The 24,751-nt window shown below is 40.6% G+C and overlaps 3 protein-coding genes and 1 long non-coding RNA gene across 4 annotated transcripts; all 4 read right to left on the bottom strand.

The window, feature by feature from the left end:
• Positions 1 to 4,145: 4,145 nt before the first annotated feature.
• On the bottom strand, positions 4,146 to 5,987 carry LOC142519186 (uncharacterized). The gene is made up of 2 exons (XR_012813723.1): positions 5,293 to 5,987; positions 4,146 to 4,374 (listed from the first exon to the last, which is right to left on the bottom strand). It is a non-coding gene; the product is annotated as an uncharacterized LOC142519186 (long non-coding RNA).
• Positions 5,988 to 10,787: 4,800 nt separating this feature from the next.
• Positions 10,788 to 11,375, bottom strand: LOC142519777 (uncharacterized). The gene has a single exon (XM_075622806.1). The coding sequence runs from the start codon at positions 11,373 to 11,375 to the stop codon at positions 10,788 to 10,790; it is 588 nt and encodes a 195-aa protein (XP_075478921.1).
• Positions 11,376 to 12,808: 1,433 nt separating this feature from the next.
• Positions 12,809 to 14,957, bottom strand: LOC142519776 (uncharacterized). Its single transcript, XM_075622805.1, has 2 exons — positions 13,551 to 14,957; positions 12,809 to 12,940 (listed from the first exon to the last, which is right to left on the bottom strand). The coding sequence occupies exons 1-2, from the start codon at positions 14,955 to 14,957 to the stop codon at positions 12,809 to 12,811; spliced, it is 1,539 nt and encodes a 512-aa protein (XP_075478920.1).
• Positions 14,958 to 21,859: 6,902 nt separating this feature from the next.
• Positions 21,860 to 22,450, bottom strand: LOC142519775 (uncharacterized). The gene has a single exon (XM_075622804.1). It carries the CDS (start codon positions 22,448 to 22,450, stop codon positions 21,860 to 21,862), a length of 591 nt encoding a protein of 196 aa, XP_075478919.1.
• Positions 22,451 to 24,751: the final 2,301 nt, after the last annotated feature.

Here is a 24,751-nt window from a genome sequence, read left to right as displayed (position 1 = left end):
TTCTTTCAGTATGTGAGAACACCTTTCGGGTTGTTTTCAGAGATCAGTTCTCATACACACACACAGCACCACTCAAATACAGTCTTGCACAAAGACGTAAAATTTGGGTATGTAGTCTTTAATACACAGACGTTAAACAATTGTGGGCTGGAAGGTGATGCCTTAAGTCTAGACTAGGAGTGTAGTTAGGCAGTGAGTAAGTCCTAAGTTGGGTGGGTTTGTACAAGGTATTGTATAAATCAAAGTCTTTTAGTGGAACCTACTCGAGGTGGTAGAAGAGGTGATGTAAGAGTAGTTGAAGTCTCCAAACATCCATAAACATATCTTGTGTATTAACTGTTTAACTGTGTTTTAAATTGATTTGATCAGTTCAGCTGATATCAGTTCAGTTAAGTCCATACGTGAACTGATAGAAACCACAACTGATTCCCCGTATTTCGGTCGATCAGTTTACACAAGTTATTAGACTTTAAAATCTTTTAGTTTTTCTTAACGAAGGATTATTTCGATTGTTTTTCGCTTGGTTTGAAACCAAACTCGATCTAATTCATCGGTGTATATATTCTTAGAACACGAGCTATTGCAGCTCTTGGAGAATATTATGTTTGAAATACCTCAAAGGTGCCCTGCACACGATCCTTCACTACCGCTAGAGAACTACAAAGGCAAGATCTATATCAATTCGGTTTTCAAAAATTTGATCTATTCAGTCAATTTATACCAGAGAATATATTATGATGTCCCTTCAATCCGATGCACGCTTCTCATCTTCTTGTAAACTGATGAGAAATAATTAGGCACTCTTTGAGTCTGTGCCAAAATCCTGGGAGCAAAACTCGAATTGTAATAATTCTAAATGAATCCCCAAAATCTCTCTTTATTATGCTTATATTCCTCCTCTCTTGTTGTGAGATAAACAGAGAAAACAACGCAAAGCAGAATTGTAACTAACTAAAATTGTTGGAAAAGTTATCCTTCATCCATGTCAGTATTTGGGCTGGATTTGTGTCAATTATCCTTCTCTTTGTTGGTCCATTAGTCGTGAGTCCATCTCAAGTGTCATGGGCTTATCTTTGTCAAAGGATTAAAGAGTCAAGAATATGAAACTGGGAATTAAATACTTAAAATTTGATTTGGTATGATAGGAGCGGGTCTTGCATTTGAGCTTGTGCAAAAGTAAACCCGTTCGATATTTTAATCGGTTGGTCTTTGAAATTATTTTTATTTGGCAAAAAAGTAGCCTTTTTCCTCTATCTTTTTCATTGCCCTTTTATTTTGTTTTTGAATAATGTTAGTTGCCTCATGTATATTAGATAAAATTTCTAGAAGTTGCATATATGGACTTTGACAATGCTCGCTTTTGGACTAGATTTTGAGGTTGAGTTAGGTCCAAGTCTCAATCTTAACATGATATTAGAGCACATGTTTCATCGTTATGTGTTGGATTATCCATAGTTGGGTCACTCGTATTGCTCAAAGTTGGGCCACTTGTAAACATCACGCTCAAGATATTCATTACTGAGCGTGAGGAATGTATGTTAGTTGTCTCACATTGGTTGTATAAAATCCCTGAAAATTGCATATATGGATTTGGACAATTCTCTCATCTTGAGCTAGGTTTTGAAGTTAAGTTAGATTCAAGTATCAAGATTAACAAATATCGATACCGATTAAAGCCGTTGATGCTTAGCAAAAAAAATTCACAATTACCATATATAGTTCAAACTTTACCTCAATGCATAGTGTTCCTTTTAAATTTGTTCTGTGTTATCAAACAATGCAAAAGACTAAACAAAATATAATGCAAAAAAAAAGTTAAAATTCAATATATCAAAAAGATATACGAGTGACCTATTTATAAGTACAAGAAATTTTTTGATATAATAAACTCTACAATCTCCCAAATCTTTGATACAATTTTCTCAAGAATAGTTCTTTTGTGAGACGGTCTCACGAATCTTTATTTTTTAGATGAGTCAACACTATCGATATTCACAATAAAAAGTAATACTTTTAGCATAAAAAATAATATTTTTTCATGGATGACACAAATAAGATATTTGTCTCACAAAATACGACCCGTGAGACCGTCTCACATAAGTTTTTGTCTTTTCTCTAATTACCAAAATCTTGATTATCTTGACATCCATAATTCTCCTCATAGGATGTCCTGTAAAGGATGTGCCTCGTAAAAAATTACTAGGAAAAACTCAATGAGATAAAATCTAACGAAAGAAAAAGAGTACGACATCTCTCGTTATTTCTTAACTTCCTCGTTAAAAGCATTGTCATAAAAAATCCTGTGCGAAAAAATCATGAACAAGAGAAAAAAAGTATAGCTTAAATAAACTCCCCTTAGTGCAAGCATCACTTGAAATCTTTAAAACGTAGTGTTCCGATCTTGTATACTAATTTCTCAAAAGTTGATATGATTTTCCGAAAATATTGGCCAGAATATTACTTAAACAAATTTATTGAACTTAAATATCACCTTTTTTCTATAGATCATGGGCGAAAAAAAACTTCGGGATATGTGCCGTCCTATCGTCTTTAACGTATCCATCATTTAGCTGAGCAATAGAGATGTCGTATTGTATTCGTAGAGTATTTGCGATCCGTTTTTACTCGAAGACAGTACACGTTACTATTCTATATGATGAATCATCGATTTCAACCAGACACATTCTCGATTAGCTTCATGGATTGCAAGTATTTCTCAATTAGTTGATGAAGTGGCAACCATAGTTTGCTTCATAGATCTCCAGGATATAGATGTTCCACCATAAGTAAATAAGTATCCAGTTTGTGATCTTTCTTTGTGCATATTAGATAGGTAGTCAACATCTATATAACCAATCAATTGCAAATCACAAGCATTAGAATAAAATAAGCCCAAATCATGGGTTCCCGCAAGGTATATAAATATACGTTTAACTCCATTTGAATGCCTTCGTGTTGTAGAAGAACTATATCTTTCCAATAAATTTATAACAAATGTTATGTCCGATCTTGTACTATCGACTAGGCACATCAATGTATCAATTCAACTGAGGTATGATACTTCTGTACGAAGTAGTTATCCTTGCTCCTGACGAGGTCTAAAGATATCTTTTGCCACATCAAGGGATCGAACAATCATGGGCAAACTTAATGAATGAGCTTTATTCATATAAAATTGTTTCAGTATTTTTTTTTATAAGTTGATCGATGGAGTAAAATATCATCTGCAAGATGCTCAAATTGTAAACAAAGAATTTTTTTTTTGTTTTGTTTTGCTCAAATAACATCTGCAAGATGCTCAAGTTGATCGATCGAGTATTCTTGTAAGACCATGCCATTAAGATATCGGAATGCAATTGTCTCTTCATAATTAATCAATACGAGATCTTTGAGAAAAACCTCATGCTACCAATCGAGCTTTATATCTAGTCACTCGTTTCGTTTTCGTACAAAGATCCATTTGCAATCCACATGAATTACTCCTTTTGGTATTTGAGCAAACCGGTCGATCAAGACGATTCGATTTTGAAAACACTAGATATGAGTATGAAAAAAAATATCGAATCGGTACGAATATTAAATTTTGGGTCTTTGCAGGTACAACTCGGGTAAGATCTTATATGATATATAAAAGCAACGTATCAGGATGTATTTATATATGTAAAGTCTGGAACTATATAAATGGTAGATATACTTCAATTCTACTTTTATAAAAATATATCAAGCTATCATTTAAAAAATTGATTTCAATTTTTTTTAATAATAAATTATAAAAGATCAAAATATATCAACTTAATTAAAAGAACTTGAAGAAAAATGTATTGAATAATTAATTTGATTGAGTTGATTTTATAATACTAGAACTACTTTGTTTATAAATAGTTGTGATTATATTCTTTAAAAATCAGATATGTCATAATATAGTGTAAATATAATGACCCAACTCATTAAACTCAAGTATAGGTCATTTAAAATTCAAACAAACCGGGTTTCGTATCCTAGTGGAACTGATCTCATTGTCGTCCTTAATTTTTACAGGAAATTATGCTACCCATTTTCGTAAAACGATAGACAAATACTAAATAGTTATGGCAAAAATTTATTGAGCATCATGCTTAAATTCTTAATGTCGGAAGATCCATGAATTAGGTCGGAGAATGTCATATTTTGAAGGAATGATTTATCCTTAATACATAGATAAAAATCTAATGTTGAAATAGTTATAGCAAAATATAATTAACTAATACAACGACTCGAGTTGACATCCTAAAACAGGACTACCATAAAATAGTAATTAAAAGAACAAATTACGCCGGTGTTCTTGTACGTGGTATCGGCTCGCGTGTCATTTGGCACCAAATCCTCGTCCAAATGCTGAAAGATATCAATTTACAATTAATAATGTTATATATATATATATTATATATATATTTATATTTATTTTATTTATTTATTTTATTTTATTAACATTGAGAACATCATAATAACCACCTAAAAATAACACCAACTTTTTCTTTCAACTTTACCTTATATGATATTAATATTACACTTTTCTTTTTTATTTTGTTTTTATATTTCAACACATACTATTATTTTTATTTTTTTATTTCAATAATTCAAATATCAAATTTTAATCCCTGCATAATTTGTCAAATTTAACTTTAGCTAATCGATAATGATACAAAAAATTGTATGATACGTGTTCAGAATAACTAGTATATATATAAGACTCTTGTATTAACTAATTTAGAGGACACCAAAATATTTAAATCCATAATTACCTTATTAAAAACTTCATCAAATTACTTCCAATTTTACATAAAAATAAATCAAAACAAAACTTCATTTTTAAATTGAACTATTCTAAATTAAAAATAATCTTATATTAATAATTTAATATTATCTGATCAAATTAAAAATAATAATAATACATGTAACACATATATATCTTTTACTAATATATAATTAAATTTAAAAATAATTTTCATTACACACAAAATTCAATACATAAATTTTATTTATCAAAATTTAATGATACGTTCAATACAAAATATTATTATATAATAATAAAATTTCACTGTATAATTAATATAAATATTATTGTATAATATTTATTTTTAATATTATTCATTTGCAGTATGATTTTTTTTTTACTTACTAATTTCTTGTACTTGGTATCTTGGATTGAAAAAAAAAAAAGATAACTTAGAGAGAACAAACACAAAATAGATTGGTGATATAGATCGGCCGATAGGAATTATATCTATCATATGAAAATGACATTTGACATACAGATATCCCGGCAGGCTTCTGTCCGACCAGTATACACGCAACATGGGCTATTTGAACAGTGTATACATACTTCGCAGATCGACGTCGAAATTGTTGGCCAAGGCTGCACAGAACACTACTCCTGCCGAGAAAACACAACAAACAACCCCAGACTTCCGGAAGATGGAAGCAATCGACTTGTTCTTGGCGCGCAGTGTGATGGCCATGACAGCAGCAGTGAATCCTACGTTAAGCGTCAGGAGAAACACATGGAACAAGGTGGGATTGTTCTTGAATATTACAACAGGAATCGGGTTGCCACCAACGTCCTCGTATCGCACGGCCAAGAGTGCGAACGCCACAAGTATCCCGGACACGAATATGATTTCTTCGGGTGGGAAAAGTGATCCAGAATGAGATGGTCTGAATAGGATGCCGCCAGATTCCATTTAACAATCTACAATTTGGAGACAAACTTGGTGTAGATCGGGGGCATGGTTGTTGGCGCACAATACATATTATACTCTCTTCAGCAGAGTTGGAAATTTCGTAGAAACTTCGCGGTTTCTTCGTTGATAGGGGCCTTTTTTAAAAGTCTTCTCCTATTTGTCGGTTAGTGCATCCCGATAATTCCTGGAAAATTCATAATTATTTTAAAATTCAAATTCATATATTTTAAAAAATTTATTTTTATTTTAAATTTAAGACAAATTTCAAATAAATTTTCAAACGTTAGTTCATTTAGGTTGTACTCAATTTTTTTTTTTTTTTATCAAAAGTTAGTTTAAATTCTTTAATTTTATTTAAAAATTTTCAAAAACATCCTTGACCTCTTATTCGACAAATGACGTCGTTATATCTATCGAGCTAACCCAAAGGCATAAGGCTACACAAAATTTCCGATCTATATATTATTAATATGTGGTTGATACATATGTATAGTTTATCATACTTTCGTATAATTAATTAAATATTTTACCTCTTTTATCAGAATGTCGTCGGGTTGTATCCATCGAATTTTACAGATTGTTCATCACGGCTTAACCACGCAGCCGCAACATATGATTTCGACATAGTTTCTTTCAACAACAATTAGTATAACCATGCATCGTTTCTGACCTCACACTGTATAATAAAGAAGCTTAATTTTGAAAATAATACATATATTGACATAAATTGTAGTTTTGTATATAATTTATTTATTAAGTTATAATTTAATTAATACATAATACATTAAAGGAAAAAATTCATTTTATTATTGGTGATATTTTGGAAAGGGCTATGATCGTTTTTGGACTCGGGCGGATAGAGCAAATTTAATCGAACCAAATTCCAATTTGCTCCAAAGAGTAGATCATGAGTAAAATTTAGCTAGAGTTTCTCTAACACGGACAGGGTCCTCTCGCCTGACCAAGGTCCTCTAGCCCGGACATGTACTCTCACTCAGACAGGGTCCTCTAGCCCGGACATGATATTCTCGCCAGACCAGGGTCCTCTAGCCCAACCAGGGTCCTCTAGCTTGGACAGGGTACTCTCGTCCGACCAGGGTCATCTAGCACGAACAGGGTCATCTCGCCTACACATGGTCCTCTCACCCGACCAGGATCCTCTAGCCCGGACATGGTACTCTCGCCCGACAAGGGTCCTCTAGCACGGACAGAGTCCTTTCCTCTGACCAGGGTCCTCTATCCCAACCAGGCTCCTCTAGCCCGGACAGGGTCCTGTCGCCCGACCAGGGTCCTCTCGTCCGACCAGGGTCCTCTAGCACGGACATGGTCCTCTCGTCCGACCAGGATTCTCTAGCTCGGACATGGTGCTCTAGCTCTATAGGGTCCCTTCACCCGACCATGGTCCTCTCATCTGGACATGGTCCCCTCGCCCAGCCAAGATCCTCTCGCCCGACCAATGTCTTCATTCTCGACTAGGGTTCAGTTCATTTAATCACCTGTTGGGGCCCACCAGCATGGGTCACCGTGTCTACTGACAAAAGACAAGGCATGGGCATTCATCAGAAGACATGGCATGTGCATATGTCTAATCAGGAACAGTGTACATGCACTGTAATCGAGGTCATCTTCTCCCTTATAAATCCCCAGGTATGCTCATTTAAAATACATGACAATCTACTGTGATGCGATCCGAGTGAAATTGATGAGCCGGGTAGAGTGCTCCACCGGATCTGCTATCAGTATGATGAGGGAAATAAGAGCAAAATGTTCGGATTAGAAGTTTTCCTCCCTTGAGCAGCCGAGAAGATCTGCGAACAAGAAAGTAACCACGTGAATGGGCACCAGAGGGATGTCCGGCGTGACCACTCCGATGCTTAAGTCAATGAAGGACTCAAATTGTAAACCAACGTAACCAGGTGATGGTTGTGAGATTGATGTGGAAGGTAAGTAGTAAATGCACAATAAATGAGTGTATTTAAGATCTGAATAGATAGTAAATGCAAAGAGTGAACCTGATATTTATAGTAGAGGATGTAATGATGACCTCGTTTTTTGTGTTGCTTATTAATTATAGTAGGACGGCTGATTATACCCTATTATTCTAACATGTCAAATCTCATGCTAATCACATCCAGCCTATTTAATTTTGTCAACCACTTGTATTGGTGTCAGAGATAGGTCGGCGTAATTAAATGCGGCACTCATATCGAAGTGGCACGGGTAGAATGTCTCTCGGGAATTTACATGGGAGCCCGGGCATCCAATTAACCCGGGGAGGTTATGTCCCGGGTGTTCAGCGGCCCGGCCTTTTGATTGTCCTCTTCACAGATTCTCCCTGTCAAGTCGTACTCTCAATGTCCCGGGCAGCTTGAGATCCGGATCTCTACTCAGATTGTTGTCTTATTGAACCGGACCGCCCACAACCCAGGAATAATCCATTTTCCTGACCAGGGCACTATCTATGGCCCGGGACATCCCGGGCATTATCCATGACCTGGGACATCCCGGGGTATCATCACTCCCTCCTTAAATAGTCGCGCTAGAGTCATATTCGCTGTCCCGATCAGTCTTGTGTGCTCGATCAGGAGAAACAGTTTGTCGTTTTAGTCTCCCCGAGAAGATAGGAATGATGTCATACTATCGGTGCTGACGTAAGCTCTAGAATTTAAATCTTTGTCGGAGATTTTTTGTTTTCCGAGAAGATAAATCATCATGTCGCCTCGAATCCCGTGCCTGTCTTTTCAAATATCCCGCGCGATTTCCAAGGTTAATCTTATTCGTCCATTAGTTTCGTGATCAACGGCTTAGATTAGTTCCCCTCTTCTATATATATTCTTGCTCCGAATTCATTCAGAACTTTTTACTTCTCGCGCTCTTACTCTCCTGCACTTCATCCTCTCCGGCACGTTTCAGGCGATTTCTCCGTTTCAGTCACCAGTCATCACCTTCACCTCCTTTTTCCAGTAAGTTTCTTCTCCCCTTTTTTCCTACAATTCTCTTTTTTCCGTTTTCCTCATGTCCAACTCCACCTCTTCCACGTCTGGTAAGAACGCTAGGGGTCGATCGGAGGATAACTCCCCGACCCCTTCTAAAACTTATGTCCACATTCCCGTAAGCATTCCAATCCCTCACTTCCGACCTCTTCTAAAAACCAGAGCTTCTTCCTCCCGTCCTACTGGTACCCCGGATAAAGCTTCTTCCTCTCGTCCTAGTGAGAATATGCAATATATATGAAATTCTCGAAATTTAAATAAATATATATTTTTTTCCAAAAATGGAAAGTTTGGAATTTGACATATGGGTTAGAAGCATATGTCGAGATGATTCCGGAACAATTGACGGAATCGAATTCGGAATTTCCTACGAGAAGCTATAGGGTCTACGAATATTTCCTAAAACGGCAAAAACGACGTTTCGGAGGCCTAAACGGAGGAATTTCGCGATTTCAGCCCCTACCTCACGACTTTAGGGTCGTGAGTCTCGATCGTTGGGCCGTTTCGGAGGGGATAGCGTCGGCCTCGAGTCAAAATTCGTCCGAAAATTTTTCGTTTTTTTTTTCTTCGAAAATCGAATTTCCTCCACTCGGATTATGAACCTGGCTCTGATACCACTTAAATGTCACGCCCCGAAACTCGGGATTGACACCGGAGTTGTTTAACAATCACACAATCGAAAACAACAAGCCCTTGTAGTACAGTTTAAATCGAAACCAGTTTATAATTCATAATTCAACGAAATAGACATTGTCTTTACAACTCAAAACTCACTAACCAACGTTAATAAATGCAGAAACGTCTTACAATTATTAAATCATAAATTCGAACATAACTGCTACTAGTCTCGTGAATCACCAGCCCCAGAACTGTGCGGACTCTTCATCCTCAACTTGCTCTTCGGACTTATCTGGGAGGGGAGAGTAAGGGGGATGAGTATTTTGGGAATACTCAGTAAATGGGGGATATTGAACACAACATAACATTTTTTATAACATTTTCGAAACATACATATAAATTCAGCATGCTTTTCATAATCGTAACGTAAATTCCATAACGTAATAACACTGCGATTTTTCACCTTTAACGGTTTACTGACGTCAGTCCCTAAATTTTAATCCTCTAAGGGGGCGAGGCCATAAAACGGTTCTATCCCACCGTTGAGGGCCATATGTTGGAATTCCACCCATTTTCAGGGAATCCTCACAGTGCCAACAAAAACGTACCAAAATTTCGTAAAAAAAAACGTATAGACAAAACGACGGTGCTCGACCGGATTTTTAAAAACAAACACATACATAAACCGAAAGTTTAACAATTTAAAACAGCACACTTACAGTGTTTGAATGTTAAGAAAAACGTGGATGATTGGCTTCGAAAATGGATCACTTCGCGTTCCTCGTCCGGGCAGCGCTTCGGTTCGATTGCTAGGCTAGATCTCGGGACGATTTTGTGCAGTATTTCGGCTAGGGAGGAGTGCTGGAATTTTTGAATCTTTCAGCTCTAGAATTTCGAGAATGTGGTGTGTTGAAGAGTGAGGGGGATGGCCTATTTATAGGTGAGGATGGGAGGTTCAATAAGGTAGCCAAATCATGCCCAAATTGACCTTCAAATCCTATGGTTGGCTCCCCAAATTTTTATTCCAAGCAAAGTTTATTTAGCTACCAAATTTGTGGGTTAATTCCTTAGTCCATTGTCCCTCAATAATTTCGAAAATTAGGTTGCTTTGTGGGAGGGATTTTTTTGAGCAAATCTTTGATTATATGTTTCCAATTAACCAAGAGTCTACCTATCACAATGACTAGTCATATATTATAGGGAAATTCCGAAAATCTCTAGTAAGATTTAACCTTAATTTCTCTACTTGTATGGTATCCCAAATCTTGTAAAATTCCTCCTCCAAATTTCGAAATTAGGCTTGAACAAGTGCATGTAATAATATCTTGACATTAAAGATTTTCCATAAAATATTCTTCAATATACATCCCTTATTTTAACACCATAATCCAAAAAGAATATTCTCTACTCATAAATTTCCTTACACTTGTTTAATCACATGGGGAAAAATCGGTCCTCACATCCCTCCCTCCTTATGAAAAGTTTCGTCTTCGAAACTTGAATTGGCATGGTCTCCAAATAGGTAGGGATAATCTTTTCGCATCTTCTCTTCAACTTCCCAAGTTGCTTCTCTCTCTGTGTGGTTGGACCACTGCACTTTGACGTAGGGAATGATACGTCGTCTAAGAACTTGTTCCTTGGTGTCCACGATTCTGATAGGGACCTCTTCGTATTTCAGTTCTTCTCCCAAGTTTCCTTCGGTTAAGAGCGGCTCCACTTCCAAGATGTGGCTGGGGTCTGGAATGTACTTCCTTAGTTGGGACACGTGGAATACGTTGTGGATTCTAGACATATTTGGTGGTAGCGCCAGTCTGCATGCTAGCGTGCCCACTCTTTCCAAGATTTCAAAGGGTCCAACGTATCGAGGGTTTAGTTTCCCTGCCTTACCAAATCGGACGACTCCCCTCATAGGCGAGACTTTCACATAAGCCTTCTCGCCCACGTTGAACTCTACCGGCCTTCTTTTCAGATTTGCCCAGCTCTTCTTTCGGTCTTGAGCTGCCTTGACCTTTTCTCGGATAATTTTAACCTTGTCTACTGTCATCTATACTAGCTCGGGCCCTACTACAGCTTTCTCTCCCACTTCATCCCAGTAAAGTGGTGACCGACATTTCCTTCCATAAAGGGCTTCGTACGGAGCCATTCCGATGCTGCTGTGATAGCTGTTGTTGTATGCAAACTCAATTAAGGGTAGATGAGTGCTCCAGTTGCTACTGAATTCAAGAGCGCACGCTCGCAGCATATCTTCTAAGGTCTGTATGGTTCTCTCCGTTTGCCCATCGGTTTGAGGGTGATAGGCCGTACTTAGGGTCACTTTCGTTCCCATGGCCTCTTGAAAGCTCTTCCAAAAGCGCGAGACGAATCTCGGGTCTCTATCAGATAGGATGCTCACTGGCACTCCATGCAGTCTCACAATGTTGTCCATGTACAACGAAGCCAACTTATCGAGATTGTAATTCATGCAGACGGGTAGGAAGTGTGCAGTCTTCGTGAGTCTGTCTACTATCACCCATATACCATCGTGGCTTTGCCTAGACTTCGGCAATCCTACCACAAAGTCCATGAAAATATGCTCCCATTTCCACTCGGGAATTTCCAGAGGTTGCAATAATCCTCCAGGTCGCTGGTGTTCTGCTTTGACCTGCTGGCATACCTGACATCTGGAAACGAATTCCGCTACATCCCTTTTCATGCCATTCCACCAGAAACTATTCTTGAGGTCTCTGTACATTTTCGTATTGCCTGGATGGACTGAGAATTTTGACTTGTGTGCCTCTGCCATTATCTCTTGGCGCAGGTTGTCGCTGTCGGGCATACACAGTCTTCTTTTTATCCACAAAATTTCCTTGTCATCAATCTGATGCTCCTGAGACTTCCCTTCTCTGACTTGCTCCTTAAGTTTGGTCAGTACTGGGTCTCGATCTTGGTTTAACTTGACGGTCTTCTGCAGACATGGCTGGGCCGAGAGGGAAGCTAGAGTCATCTTGCCTGGGCCCTTCCGACTTAGCGCATCAGCCACTTTGTTTGCTTTACCCGGATGGTAACTTATGGTCAAGTCATAGTCCTTCAAAAGTTCTATCCATCGTCGTTGCATCATATTCAGTTCTTTTTGGGTGAACAAGTACTTGAGGCTCTGATGGTCTGTGAAGATTTCACATTTAGCACCATAGAGGTAGTGCCTCCAAATCTTTAAGGCGAAGACAACCGCTGCTAGTTCCAGATCATGAGTAGGGTAGTTCTGCTCGTGCGGTTTCAACTGCCTTGATGCGTAGGCGATCACTCTTCCTTCCTGCATTAGTACACATCCTAGACCGTCCTTAGAGGCGTCACTGTAAATAGTGAAATCTTTATTTTCTGCGGGCAGGATCAATACTGGCGTGGATGCGATTTTCTCTTTCAGTGTCTGGAAACTCTTCTCACAATCCTCACTCCAGGTGAATTTAGAATTCTTTTGAGTGAGCTTCGTCAGTGGTACGGCTATGGAGGAGAACCCTTCGACAAACTTCCGATAGTAGCCTGCCAATCCAAGAAAGCTTCTGATATCGGTGGCGTTCTTCGGTCTCGGCCATTCTGTGATTGCTTGTACTTTCTTTGGATCCACTGACACTCCTGCTTTCGAAATTAGATGTCCCAGGAAGGACACACTTCTTAGCCAGAATTCACACTTGCTGAACTTATCATAAAGCTTATTCTCTCTCAAAGTTTGCAACGCAAGGTGAAGGTGTTCTTCATGGCTTGTCTCGTCAGGAGAATAGACGAGGATATCATCAATGAATGCCAATATGAACTGATCCAGGAATGGCTTGAATACTATGTTCATCAGATCCATGAATGCTGCCGGTGCGTTGGTCAGACCAAAAGACATCACGGTGAATTCATAATGCCCATACCTGGTTCGAAAGGCTGTCTTGGGGATATCTTCACCCCTGACCTTCAACTGATGGTAAACTGTCCTCAGATCCAGTTTAGAAAAGACGGCGGCTCCTTTAAGCTGATCAAACAGATCGTCTATCCGAGGTAGAGGGTACCTGTTCTTGATTGTGATCTTGTTCAATTCTCTGTAGTCGATGCACAATCTCATACTCCCGTCTTTCTTCTTGACGAAGAGCACTGGAGCTCCCCAGGGGGACACACTCGGTCGAATTTGCCTTTTATCTAGCAATTCTTGGAGTTGTTCCTTCAGCTCCTTGAGTTCGGCTGGTGCCATTCTGTAAGGTGCCTTAGAGATTGGTGCAGCACCGGGAACCAGATTGATCTCGAACTCCACTTCGCGGTTCGGGACCGTCCCTGAGAGTTCTTCTGGAAAAACATCTGGGAGCTCTCTCGCTATCGGGATGTCTTCCAGATTCAGTTCGACTTCTTCTTTTATTTCACTGACCATAGCCAGGTAGATGTCCTCTCCTGATTTCATGGCTTTCCAGGCTTGAGCTGTTGAAAGTAGCAACTTCCGTTCCTTGGATTTACCATGAAACACGACTTCCTTCTGCTCTGCGGTTAGGAGTTTAACTTTCTTCCCTTTACAATCCACTATGGCATTCTTCTTGGCTAACCAATCCATCCCTAAAATGATGTCGAAGTCGACCATGATCAACTGTATCAAGTCGGCGCTAAAAGGCTGATTACTGATACTGATTCTACAATCTCGGTAGATTTCGTGAGTTTCAACGGCCATACTTGTAGGTGTGGCTATTCGGAAATGTTCGGCTAACTTATCGGGCTTACGTCCTAACTTCTTAGCAAATCTCTTAGATATAAAAGAATGTGTGGCACCACAGTCAAATAACACATAAGCAGGCACTTGCTGAATAAATATGATACCTGACACAACATCGCTTGCATCATCTGCCTCCTCCTGCGTCATGGCGAACACCCTGGCATTCGGTTTGTTCTCCCGCGGTTTATTGGCATTCGCCCCTGAGCTTGACCCGTCTTCTTTACCTGGTCCAGTTTTTTTGTTGGTGGCGGCTGGACAATCTGCCATACGGTGTCCTGGTTTCCCGCATCCAAAGCAGACGCCGCTGGCTCTACGACATTCTCCCAGGTGTCGTAAGTGGCAAGTTGGGCAAGGCTTAATGGCCTGGTAGCCTGAGGCAGGCGAAGGCCCTTTAGATGGTCCACCAGACTGGTTAGGCCTCTTGAAAGTCTGACTGCTATGCGAGGACTGACTATTCATAGGCCTTTTGTTCCTAATCTCTTTCTCTCTGCGCTGAATATCAGTTTCAGCTCGGATAGCTGCGCCCATCAAGCCTGAAAAGTTCGCAGGTTGGTAGACTTCCAAAGCCGACTGTATTCTGCTGTTCAAACCCTTTTTGAAGCGGTGCAATTTCAGAGCTTCATCTGCCATGATTGTCGGTGCATAAGATCCAAGAGAATTGAACTGGGATGTGTATTCTACCACCGACATATCCGGAGTCTGAGTCAGATTTTCAAACTCACTCAACTTTTGCAACCTGACCTCGGCTGGAAAGTACTGCTTGAGGAATGCATCTCGAAAGCGCTGCCATGTGATTGGCCCGGCGGTTAACATGGCTAGGGAGACTGCTTCCCACCACTTACTTGATTTGCCTTCAAGGAAGGGTACTATCACATCCACTTTAAGAGCATCAGGTATTTCTAGCAGTCGCATCTGAGTTTCCACGCTTTTCAACTAGTTTTGGCCTAACTCAGGATCTGCGTCCCCTTGGAACGTCGGGCACCGGTTCTTGCGCAGTGATTCATAATGGAACTTGACTCCATGCTGCGGTGGAGGTGGTGGTGGTTGATTGGCATTCGGGTTCACTAACCCTTGCAGTGTTGTCACCACGATCGTGGCTATGGCCATCAAGTCTGCTTGATTAAGACTGAACTGAGGTGGAGGTACGTTGCCTTCTTCGTTGGCATTGTTGTTGTTGTTAGCATAACGGGGGTTGCGGTTTTGTCTTGGTGGTCTACCGGCCATTTTCTACAAGTTAAACGCTTCTAAGAATTTGATGTGCATAATGACAAGATTGGATAAATGAGTTATGCTAGCACAACGGAAGTTAATAAGTAAAACATAACTTGAATACAGATGAACGACTGAGATTAATAAATAATCATAATTTTATTAATTTTCGAATGTAAAAGAACAACTGAATGAACAAAGCGTACTGAAAGGAAATAAATCATACTGAATGAAATAAAATAGCAACACTGGAAAGATAAACTCCTAGTAATAAGGAAAGGTCACTAAGAAACTCTAATCATCTATCTCTCCATCTCCTATGGCAGCTATAGGCTCGTCGATCTCTATCGGTTCCTCTTCTTCCGGCTCTTCCTCTTGCAGTAGCTCCACCATGTGGGTGAGCTGGGCATTCTCTGCATTAAGCTGGGCATTCTCTGCATTAAGCTGGGCCACCTGCGTCTTCCACCCCTGAACATCTGCTTCTGCCTCGTCCAACAGATCTATGGTACACTGGTGGCGCAGTTCGTACCCCCTTTTATTCTCCTTGATCTTGTTCTTCAGCGCTTCACCCTGTTGAGTCAGTTGATGGTTCATCTTGGCAATGCAGCTTATAGCCTCACTCAAATTTTCCAGTCTCTTTTTGCTCCTGTCATTCAGCTGTTTTTCTTCCTCCAATTCTTTTCGGTACCGGTCGATATCTTCTTGCAGCTTTTTCTCTCGATACAAGCCATGCTCTATGCCATCCCTCAAATCCATGTTATCGCCTCTCACTAACTCACCCTGATAGATCGATTGGTTAAGGCGGACCTGAATCTCCTCTTTCTCAGCGGCTAAGGTTTCGACCTCACTCCTCCTCTCACTCAATCTGGCTCTAAGTCGCCGAATCTGACGGGACTGATAGTGAAGGGCAAGCTCCTTCAGAAGAATGGCAGCTCGGGCACGGGTGTGGGGTCTCATAGGGGTAGATGGAGCCATTTCCTGAAATAAAAAAAAATGAAAATGCTCAGAATCCGAAATAGACAGTATATAACAAGTGAGAATATGCAATATATATGAAATTCTCGAAATTTAAATAAATATATATTTTTTTTCCAAAAATGGAAAGTTTGGAATTTGACATATAGGTTCGAAACATATGTCGAGAGGATTCCGGAACAATTGACGGAATCGAATTCGGAATTTCCTACGAGAAGTTATAGGGTCTACGAATATTTCCTAAAACGGCAAAAATGACGTTTCAGATGCCTAAACGGAGGAATTTCGCGATTTCAGCCCCTACCTCACGACTTGAGGGTCGTGAGTCTCGATCTTTGGGCCGTTTCGGAGGGGATAGCGTCGGCCTCGAGTCAAAATTCGCCCGAAAATTTTTCGTTTTTTTTTTTTTTGCTTCGAAAATCGAATTTTTTTCCACTCGGATTATGAACCTGGCTCTGATACCACTTAAATGTCATGCCCCGAAACTCGGGATTGACACCAGCATTGTTTAACAATCACACAATCGAAAACAACAAGCCCTTGTAGTACAGTTTAAACCGAAACCAGTTTATAATTCATAATTCAACGAAATAGACATTGTCTTTACAACTCAAAACTCACTAACCAACGTAAATAAATGCGGAAAAGTCTTACAATTATTAAATCATAAATTCGAACATAACTACTACTGGTCTCGTGAATCACCAGCCCCAGAACTGTGCGGACTCTTCATCCTCAACCTGCTCTTCGGACTTATCTGGGAGGGGAGAGTAAGGGGGATGAGTATTTTGGGAATACTCAGTAAATGGGGGATATTGAACACAACATAACATTTTTTATAAAATTTTCGAAACATACATATAAATACAGCATGCTTTTCATAATCGTAACGTAAATTCCATAATGTAATAACACTGCGATTTTTCACCTTTAACGGTTTACTGACGTCAGTTCCTAAGTTTTAATCCTCTAAGAGCGCGAGGCCATAAAACGGTTCTATCCCACCGTTGAGGGCCATATGTTGGAATTTCACCCATTTTCAGGGAATCCTCACAGTGCCAACAAAAACGTACCAAAATTTCGTAAAAAAAAACGTATAGACAAAACGACGGTGCTCGAACGGATTTTTAAAAACAAGCACATACATAAACCGAAAGTTTAACAATTTAAAACAGCTCACTTACAATGTTTGGATGTTAAGGAAAACGTGGATGATTGGCGTCGAAAATGGATCACTTCGCGTTCCTCGTCCAGGCAGCGCTTCGGTTCGATTGCTAGGCTAGATCTCGGGACGATTTTGTGCAGTATTTCGGCTAGGGAGGAGTGCTGGAATTTTCGAATCTTTCAGGTCTAGAATTTCGAGAATGTGGTGTGTTGAAGAGTGAGGTGGATGGGCTATTTATAGGTGAGGATGGGAGGTTCAATAAGGTAGCCAAATCATGTCCAAATTGACCTTCAAATCCTATGGTTGGCTCCCCAAATTTTTATTCCAAGCAAAGTTTATTTAGCTATCAAATTTGTGGGTTAATTCCTTAGTCCATTGTCCCTCAATAATTTCGAAAATTAGGTTGCTTTGTGGGAGGGATTTTTTTGAGCAAATCTTTGATTATATGTTTCCAATTAACCAAGAGTCTACCTATCACAATGACTAGTCATATATTATAGGGAAATTCCGAAAATCTCTAGTAAGATTTAACCTTAATTTCTCTACTTGTATGGTATCCCAAATCTTGTAAAAGTCCTCCTCCAAATTTCGAAATTAGGCTTGAACAAGTGCATGTAATAATAACTTGACATTAAAGATTTTCTATAAAATATTCTTCAATATACATCCCTTATTTTAACACCAAAATCCAAAAAGAATATTCTCTACTCATAAATTTCCTTACACTTGTTTAATCACAGGGGAAAAATCGGTCCTCACGCCAACGCCTTTAGGATCATGGCCGCCACCTTCATTTTATTCCGCGTGAAGAATTTACCCATTAATTCCTCCATCTTTCATTTTTTTATTCATGCCATTTTAATGACAATGTCTTTTCTTTCATGGCTCGCATTAAATACCGATTTCTGACAGACATCCCTTCCTCCTTGAAAGGATGGAAAGCCAAATTCTTCTTTTTGCAACTCCCAACTCCCCCGACCCGTCAAACAGGCTTTTTATCCACAATGCCCGAGCAACCAGAACTCCCTCGAGACTATAAACTTCTTCCCCCTTTCACACAAGCATGGGATGCTATAGAAGGCCAATCCTTCATGTCCTCCGTGCTGGTTGGGGGGATAATCTGGTTTATTACGGGATTGGTTCCTGGCCTGAAGATCCCGTGGACCAGATGATAGATGAATTTGGCCAGGCAGGGTCGCAGGCTGGTAAATTACTCTTCCCTTAGCCTTTTTTTAAGTTGCATTTTATTTTTCTAACTTTCAATTTCGGTGCAGCAGAAGAAGAGATGATCAAGGCCAGCCTTCTTGAAGCAGCTGCCAAGAAAAAGGCCGAGCAAAAACAAGCTCGGGCGGAGAAAATGGCCCGGGAAGCCCAAGAGCAAGAGGAACGCTGGGCTCGTCAGGAGGCTGAAGCTCGGGCAGATACGGAGGTCCGGGAAGAGGCTGCTCCTACCAGAGAGGAGACTACCTCTCTGGTTAGTGAAGAGGACCCGACGCCTCTAAATCACCGCAAGAGGAAAGCTGTGCTAGAGCCGGTCCTCGAAACGGTTACTGTGGAGGAGGAGGAGCCTGAAGCTACAACCCAATCGTATCCTCTTCCCGGTTCATCTACTGGCTCTACTCTCCAGGGTGGAGTGCCTCTGGTCTTGCTGAACATATTTGGTGATGACGTGAGCTCAGATCTGGCTAAAATGCTGCGAGGTCTTCTTCGTCCCGAAGAGATTGAGCACCTCAAAGGCCTCTATCCCAAACAGAAACTATTTGAGGGGGTTTCCCGGTCTTTTTCTGTAAGTTTTTATATGTTTTGTTAATTGATTAATGTAACACTAGTTTCTGACCCCTTCCTTTTTTTTTTCAGGGCTTGCAGATGCTCATATCTGCTTATGTGCAGGTGGCTATTGCAGCCAGGCAAGCAAATAACGAGGCCTCTAATGCCCGGGGGATGTATGACTAGCTTCAAGAGGAGTTGGGCCGAATAAAAGAGCTTCACGAACATGTCTTGGCCCTGGAGAAAGCTGGCTGGAAACAGCAAGTAGACCTGGTCCAGGCAGAATTGGCTGAGTCCCGGTCAGAATTGGAGTTGGCCCGAAAAGCCCTTGCTGACCACTCGGCCACTGCTAAGCTATAGGTGCAGGCGACTAAGGAAGAAGCAGAATCCTCCCGGGCCCGAGCTGAAGAGGCGACTACTGCTCTAGAGCTTCAGAAGTCTTCCCATGAGGAGAGGATGGCTCAATTTCTGAAGTCCAAGGAGTTTAAAAAGATGGTGGCTGACAGAGCCTTTATTTATTTCGACTTGGGCTTCAACAAATACTTGGAGCAATTCCAAGAATCAGGCAATCAGGCCTTGCTCCTACTGACCAGGAAGACTTTCCTGACTTGATGAAGGCGGCTGCTTCTCTTCCGGAGGACGAGGAAGAGGATCCCAAAGTAGATTAGGATTTTTTTTATTCCGGGGCTTCTGGGCACCTTGTAAATATTACTTTGCTTTACTGAAGTGTTTTTTCTGTCAACTCTCTTGCATTCAATTAGTAGTTAAGAACATGAATGAAGTGTTAAGAAAGGCCCGGGTTTTTCGCATACTTCCACAAAAATGTGAATATTTTGAATTTGTCATCAAGAATATTTTGAACATGTAACCGGGTTCAAAGAATGGGACATAGGTTCCTGAGTTAAGTAGACGATCGAATACAGGTCCCCGGGCCAGGGTATGGGTCCCTAGACTTATTAGATGACCGGGTTGCGGGTCCCCGGGCCAGGGTACGGGTCCCTGGACTTAGTAGATGACTGGGGTGCGGGTCCCTGGGCCAAGGTACGGGTCCTTGGTTTCATTAAATCACCGGGGTACGGGTCCCCGAGTTTAGTTGATGACCGGGGTACGAGTTCCCGGGCCAAGGTACGGGTCCTTGGACTTAGTAGGTGACCGGGGTGTGGGTCCCCGGGCCAAGGTACGGGTTCTTGGACTTAGTAGATAACCGGGGTGTGGGTCCTCGGGCCAGGGTACGGGTCCCTGGGCTTTGTATATAACCGGGGTGCGGGTCCCCGGGCCAGGGTACGGGTCCCTAGACTTAGTAGACATTTCCTTGAATATTTTCTTTATTTGATGCATAAATAACAGATACAAGGACCGAATCTTTACACATAATATCTCTTTAAATGAAAAGCATTCCACGGCCTTTTAAGGGTGTGTCCCTGAAAGTCTTCTAAATAATAAGCTGCTCCCGAGCTAATTTTCCGAATCACTTTGAAAGGTCCCTCCCACCGTGCTTCTAACTTTCCAACATCACTCATTGGTTTCACCTTCTTCATAACTAGATATCCGATCTGGAAACCTCGTTCTCGAACATGTTTATTGTTGGATTTCATTACCCGGCTTTGATAAGCTTCCATTCGAATGGCTGTCCGATCTCTTTTTTCTTCAACCAAATCAAGCTCAATGGCCCGGGTCTGATCATTGTTACTCGGATAAGATTCTATCCGAGTAGAAGATTGTCCGATCTCCACAGGTAAGACTGCTTTCGAACCGTATACTAAACTGTAAGGATTTTCCCGGGTAGCTGTTCGAGGTGTGGTCCGATATGCCCACAATATACTTGGCAATTCTTCTACCCAATCTTTACATTTCCCATGAAGTCGGGACTTTAATGCTCGTACAATGATCCTGTTGGTTACCTCGGTTTGACCATTGGCTTGGGGGTAGGCCAGTGAGGTGAAAGATTGAGTGATCTTCATTTCTTGACACCAAGATGTGATTTTCTTCACTTGGAATTGTCTCACATTGTCTGAAATTAATCTTCTCGGGATGCCAAATATGCAAACAATATTTTTCCAGAGAAATTTCATCACCTCTTCCACAGTTATTTTGGCCAAAGGCTCAGCCTCCACCCATTTAGAGAAATAATCTACAGCCACAAAAAGGAATTTTTTCTGTGCCCAGGCTATTGGAAATGGACCCACGATATCCAACCCCCATTGATCAAAGAGACAAGACGCTGAGATGGGTTGCATGCCAGCAGCTGGGCGATGATGAAAATTAGAATGGTACTGGCAACCCTTACATTTATGAACAAGTTGAGCAGCATCTTGATTCATCCGGGGCCACCAAAATCCGGCTAATATAGCTTTTCGAGACAGGGCAATTCCACCGAGATGTTCACCACAGCACCCTTAATGTATTTCTCGGAGGACATATTCTACTTCATTTTCTGATAAGCATTTGAGCAAAGGGCCCTGATATGATCGTCTGTACAAAATATCATTTAAAAGGATAAACCTGGGTGCTTTCTTTTTTATTTTTAGAGCTTGAGATCGATCTTTCAGAAGCTTAGCATGGACTATATACTCGATTAGAGGAGTCATCCATGAATTTTCCCGAGTAACCGGCATTTCTTCATCAACAGAGAGCACTAATCGGGTAAAACACAGGACTTCCCGGGTGCTTATGTCTGACATAGAGACGGCTAATTTGGCTAAAGTATCAGCCTCTCCATTCTCTTCCCTATGAATTTGTTCAATGCTCCAGTCGGCAGAGATGCTGTTCGGGCTGCGATGAGCCCCAGATATTTGAGCATTCTTTCATTCTTGGTTTCGTATGTTCCGCCAATCTGCTGGGCGACCAGTTGAGAATCAGAGTAAATAATGACCCGGGAAGCGACGACTTCTCGGGCAGCTTGCAATCCTGCCAGAACGGCTTCATACTCAGCTTCATTATTTGTGACCCGAGAGTCGATTCTCAGGGCCAATTTAATCTTCTCTCTAGATGGAGCAACCAAAACCACTCCGACTCCACACCCTGACAGATTTGACGCACCATCAACAAAAATTCTCCATATTTCCTCTTCTCCTGGTGGGAACATCTCTAATATCAAGAAGTCTATCAATGCTTGGGATTTTATAGCAACTCGAGGTTTATATTCAATGTCATATTCCCCGAGCTCTATTGTCCAATTAACCATTATGCTCGATACCTCAGCATGTGTCTTGATTCTCCCAAGCAGGGAATTAGTGAGAACCACAATAGGATGTGAGAGAAAATACGGTCTCAGCTTCCGGGCAGTCATCACCAGTGCTAGGGCTATTTTCTCTCCTTCACTGTAATTCAGCTCTGCTCCACTGAGGGCATGACTGACATAATATATTGGCTTTTGGTCGGTCCCCTCTTGTAATGCCCAAGATTTTTATTCTGTTAATCTGAGATTATTGATTATGAATTGAAGTGATTATAGACGGAAAATATCAGACTGGGAAAGACAAAATAAGACTTGAATTATGTGCAAGGTCTGAACCCCTCGCGCATATGTGCGACCGAGCAGGGCGCATATGCGTGAGGCAGGCAGAGAACCTCGCGCATATGCACGACAGGATGCGCGAGCATGGCAGAGAACCTCGCGCATATGTACGAAGAGAGTACGCACATATGCGCGAGCAGAGGAAATCTGGATTGCCGAGACCAGTAGGTCTCGCGCATATGCGCCGAGGAAGGTCGCGCATATGCGCGAGACGTGCTGCACAAGAGATGAGCCACATGGCTTGGACATGCAATTTAAGATGTAATCCCTTCATTTTCCCTGGAAATTCAGAAAGAAAGAACGAGAAATCTCCCTAGGAAGCTTCAAGTCATTTTAGAGTTGGAAATTTGATTTTCGAAAGATCCGGCCGTCTGATTTCCAATCCGACTTCAGTACTGTGTTCCTATTGACAAGAGCTTCAGAAGAACGTAAGTTTTCTTATGTTTTGATATTATTTGAAAATCTGATATGAGAGGAATCATGATATGACTGTTATAATGTGTTCTTGAGAATTTAGACATCGTATAATTGAAACCAGATCGAAAAACAGATACTGTATGGAATTGTTATCATTTTCAGATTGATTTGATTAAGATTATACAGATTTGATAGCAGATTGAGTTTGTTATCGATTATGAGTTGAGATTGGTATCTGTTGATATTTGTTTTACTGGGTATATCGAGATTGTACTGTTATGCCGTCGAAACAGAATTAGATTGAGTTCTGATTATATCCAGTATTGATTGGGTTGTATATTGATATTATACTCCTCAATATTTTCATTGCCAGATTGAGTATTGACAGATTCGAATTCGATACTTCGACTTCGTCAGATCGACAAGAGAAAGGTATAAATCAATGTTGAACCGGGAAGATACGACTCGAGTTAGATCCGACTTGAGTTTCCCAAAATCATATACTTTATTATATTGCATTGATGTTTGCAATTCATTAGATTGATGTGCTTAGTCTATTGATTTATAGCAAAGCATGTATTGAGTCATGGGCGGATGTGCCTAGTCATTGGCTGAGGTGCCAAGTCTTTGGCGGATGTGCCAAGACACTGGATGTTTGGTTTATATCGATGTTGCTTAGGAGCAGATCGACTTCTATTGCTGAGATTCGATATAGTGTGCCAATGTCCAGGAACCGGGATTCCTAGATTAGAGAAGAGTCGAGTCAGAGATTATGAGTCGAGAGTTGATTTACAGTTTTATATCGACTCATGTCCTTCAGATTGTGATGCATGTTATTGATAACTGTTTCATGCTTTTATATCTGTTTATATGATTGCATGTATACGTTGTTTATTCTGGGAATGTATTTCTCACCAGAGTTATCCGGCTGTTGTTGTGTTTGTATGTGTGCATGACAACAGGTGGGACAGGATCAGGGTCGAGAAGAGGATGAGAGATCAAGATTAGCGTGGAGATCCGGACTTAGAAGTAGATTTGATTTTCAGCACTTGATGTAGTTGTTGAACACTAGTTGATCTGAACATATGTTGTACAAGACTTGTACTTTACTTTCGATGTTTATATCAGATTCATTATAATATGTTGCGCACTCATGTATTTTTTTTAAAAAAATTTTTAGACCCAGATTAATTAACTGATCCTAATGATGATTAAGAAAATGAATTAGGTTCGGGTCCCCACAGCAGGTGGTATCAAGAGCAGTAGGTTCCTTAGACTGAGATAGAAGCTAGTGAGCGGGGTAAGTTGAGTTTTCTTTCCTGCTTTTGCTATGCTAGCATGTTTTACTGCTTTGAAACACATGTTTAATTGATTATCTGATTTAATTGTAAACATGTGTGATTGAGAATGAATCAGAACCGATTCTCGATCAGCAGTTAGATGATCAGAGGAGGACTGAAACAGAATTGTTGTATTTGGTTACTAATCCTTTTGATAATCAGATATGCCTCATCGAAGAATTCCAGAACAGGGTAGTACTTCGACTAATCCGATGGATGTTACAGCAACACCGATGGAAACCTTGCTGAAGAGATTTCAGTCGTTCAAACCGCCGACCCTGAAGGGTACTGAGATTTCAGTTGACTGTGAGAGTTG

The sequence above is a fragment of the Primulina tabacum genome, chromosome 11 (assembly GCF_025594145.1).
Source record: "Primulina tabacum isolate GXHZ01 chromosome 11, ASM2559414v2, whole genome shotgun sequence".
Classification (NCBI taxonomy): Eukaryota; Viridiplantae; Streptophyta; class Magnoliopsida; order Lamiales; family Gesneriaceae; genus Primulina; species Primulina tabacum.
Note: the sequence above shows the minus strand (reverse complement) of the source record. Positions and strands in the feature narration are given on the sequence as shown.

Excerpts from the sequence above, each read along its gene's own strand:
- LOC142519775 (XM_075622804.1), bottom strand. The coding sequence starts at position 22,450 with ATGACTGCCCGGAAGCTGAGACCGTATTTTCTCTCACATCCTATTGTG.
- LOC142519777 (XM_075622806.1), bottom strand. The coding sequence starts at position 11,375 with ATGACAGTAGACAAGGTTAAAATTATCCGAGAAAAGGTCAAGGCAGCT.
- LOC142519776 (XM_075622805.1), bottom strand. The coding sequence starts at position 14,957 with ATGCGACTGCTAGAAATACCTGATGCTCTTAAAGTGGATGTGATAGTA. Across the intron at positions 12,941-13,550 it reads GTGCTGCACCAATCTCTAAG|GAGTGTCAGTGGATCCAAAG; the intron begins GCACCTTACAGA and ends TTTCGAAAGCAG.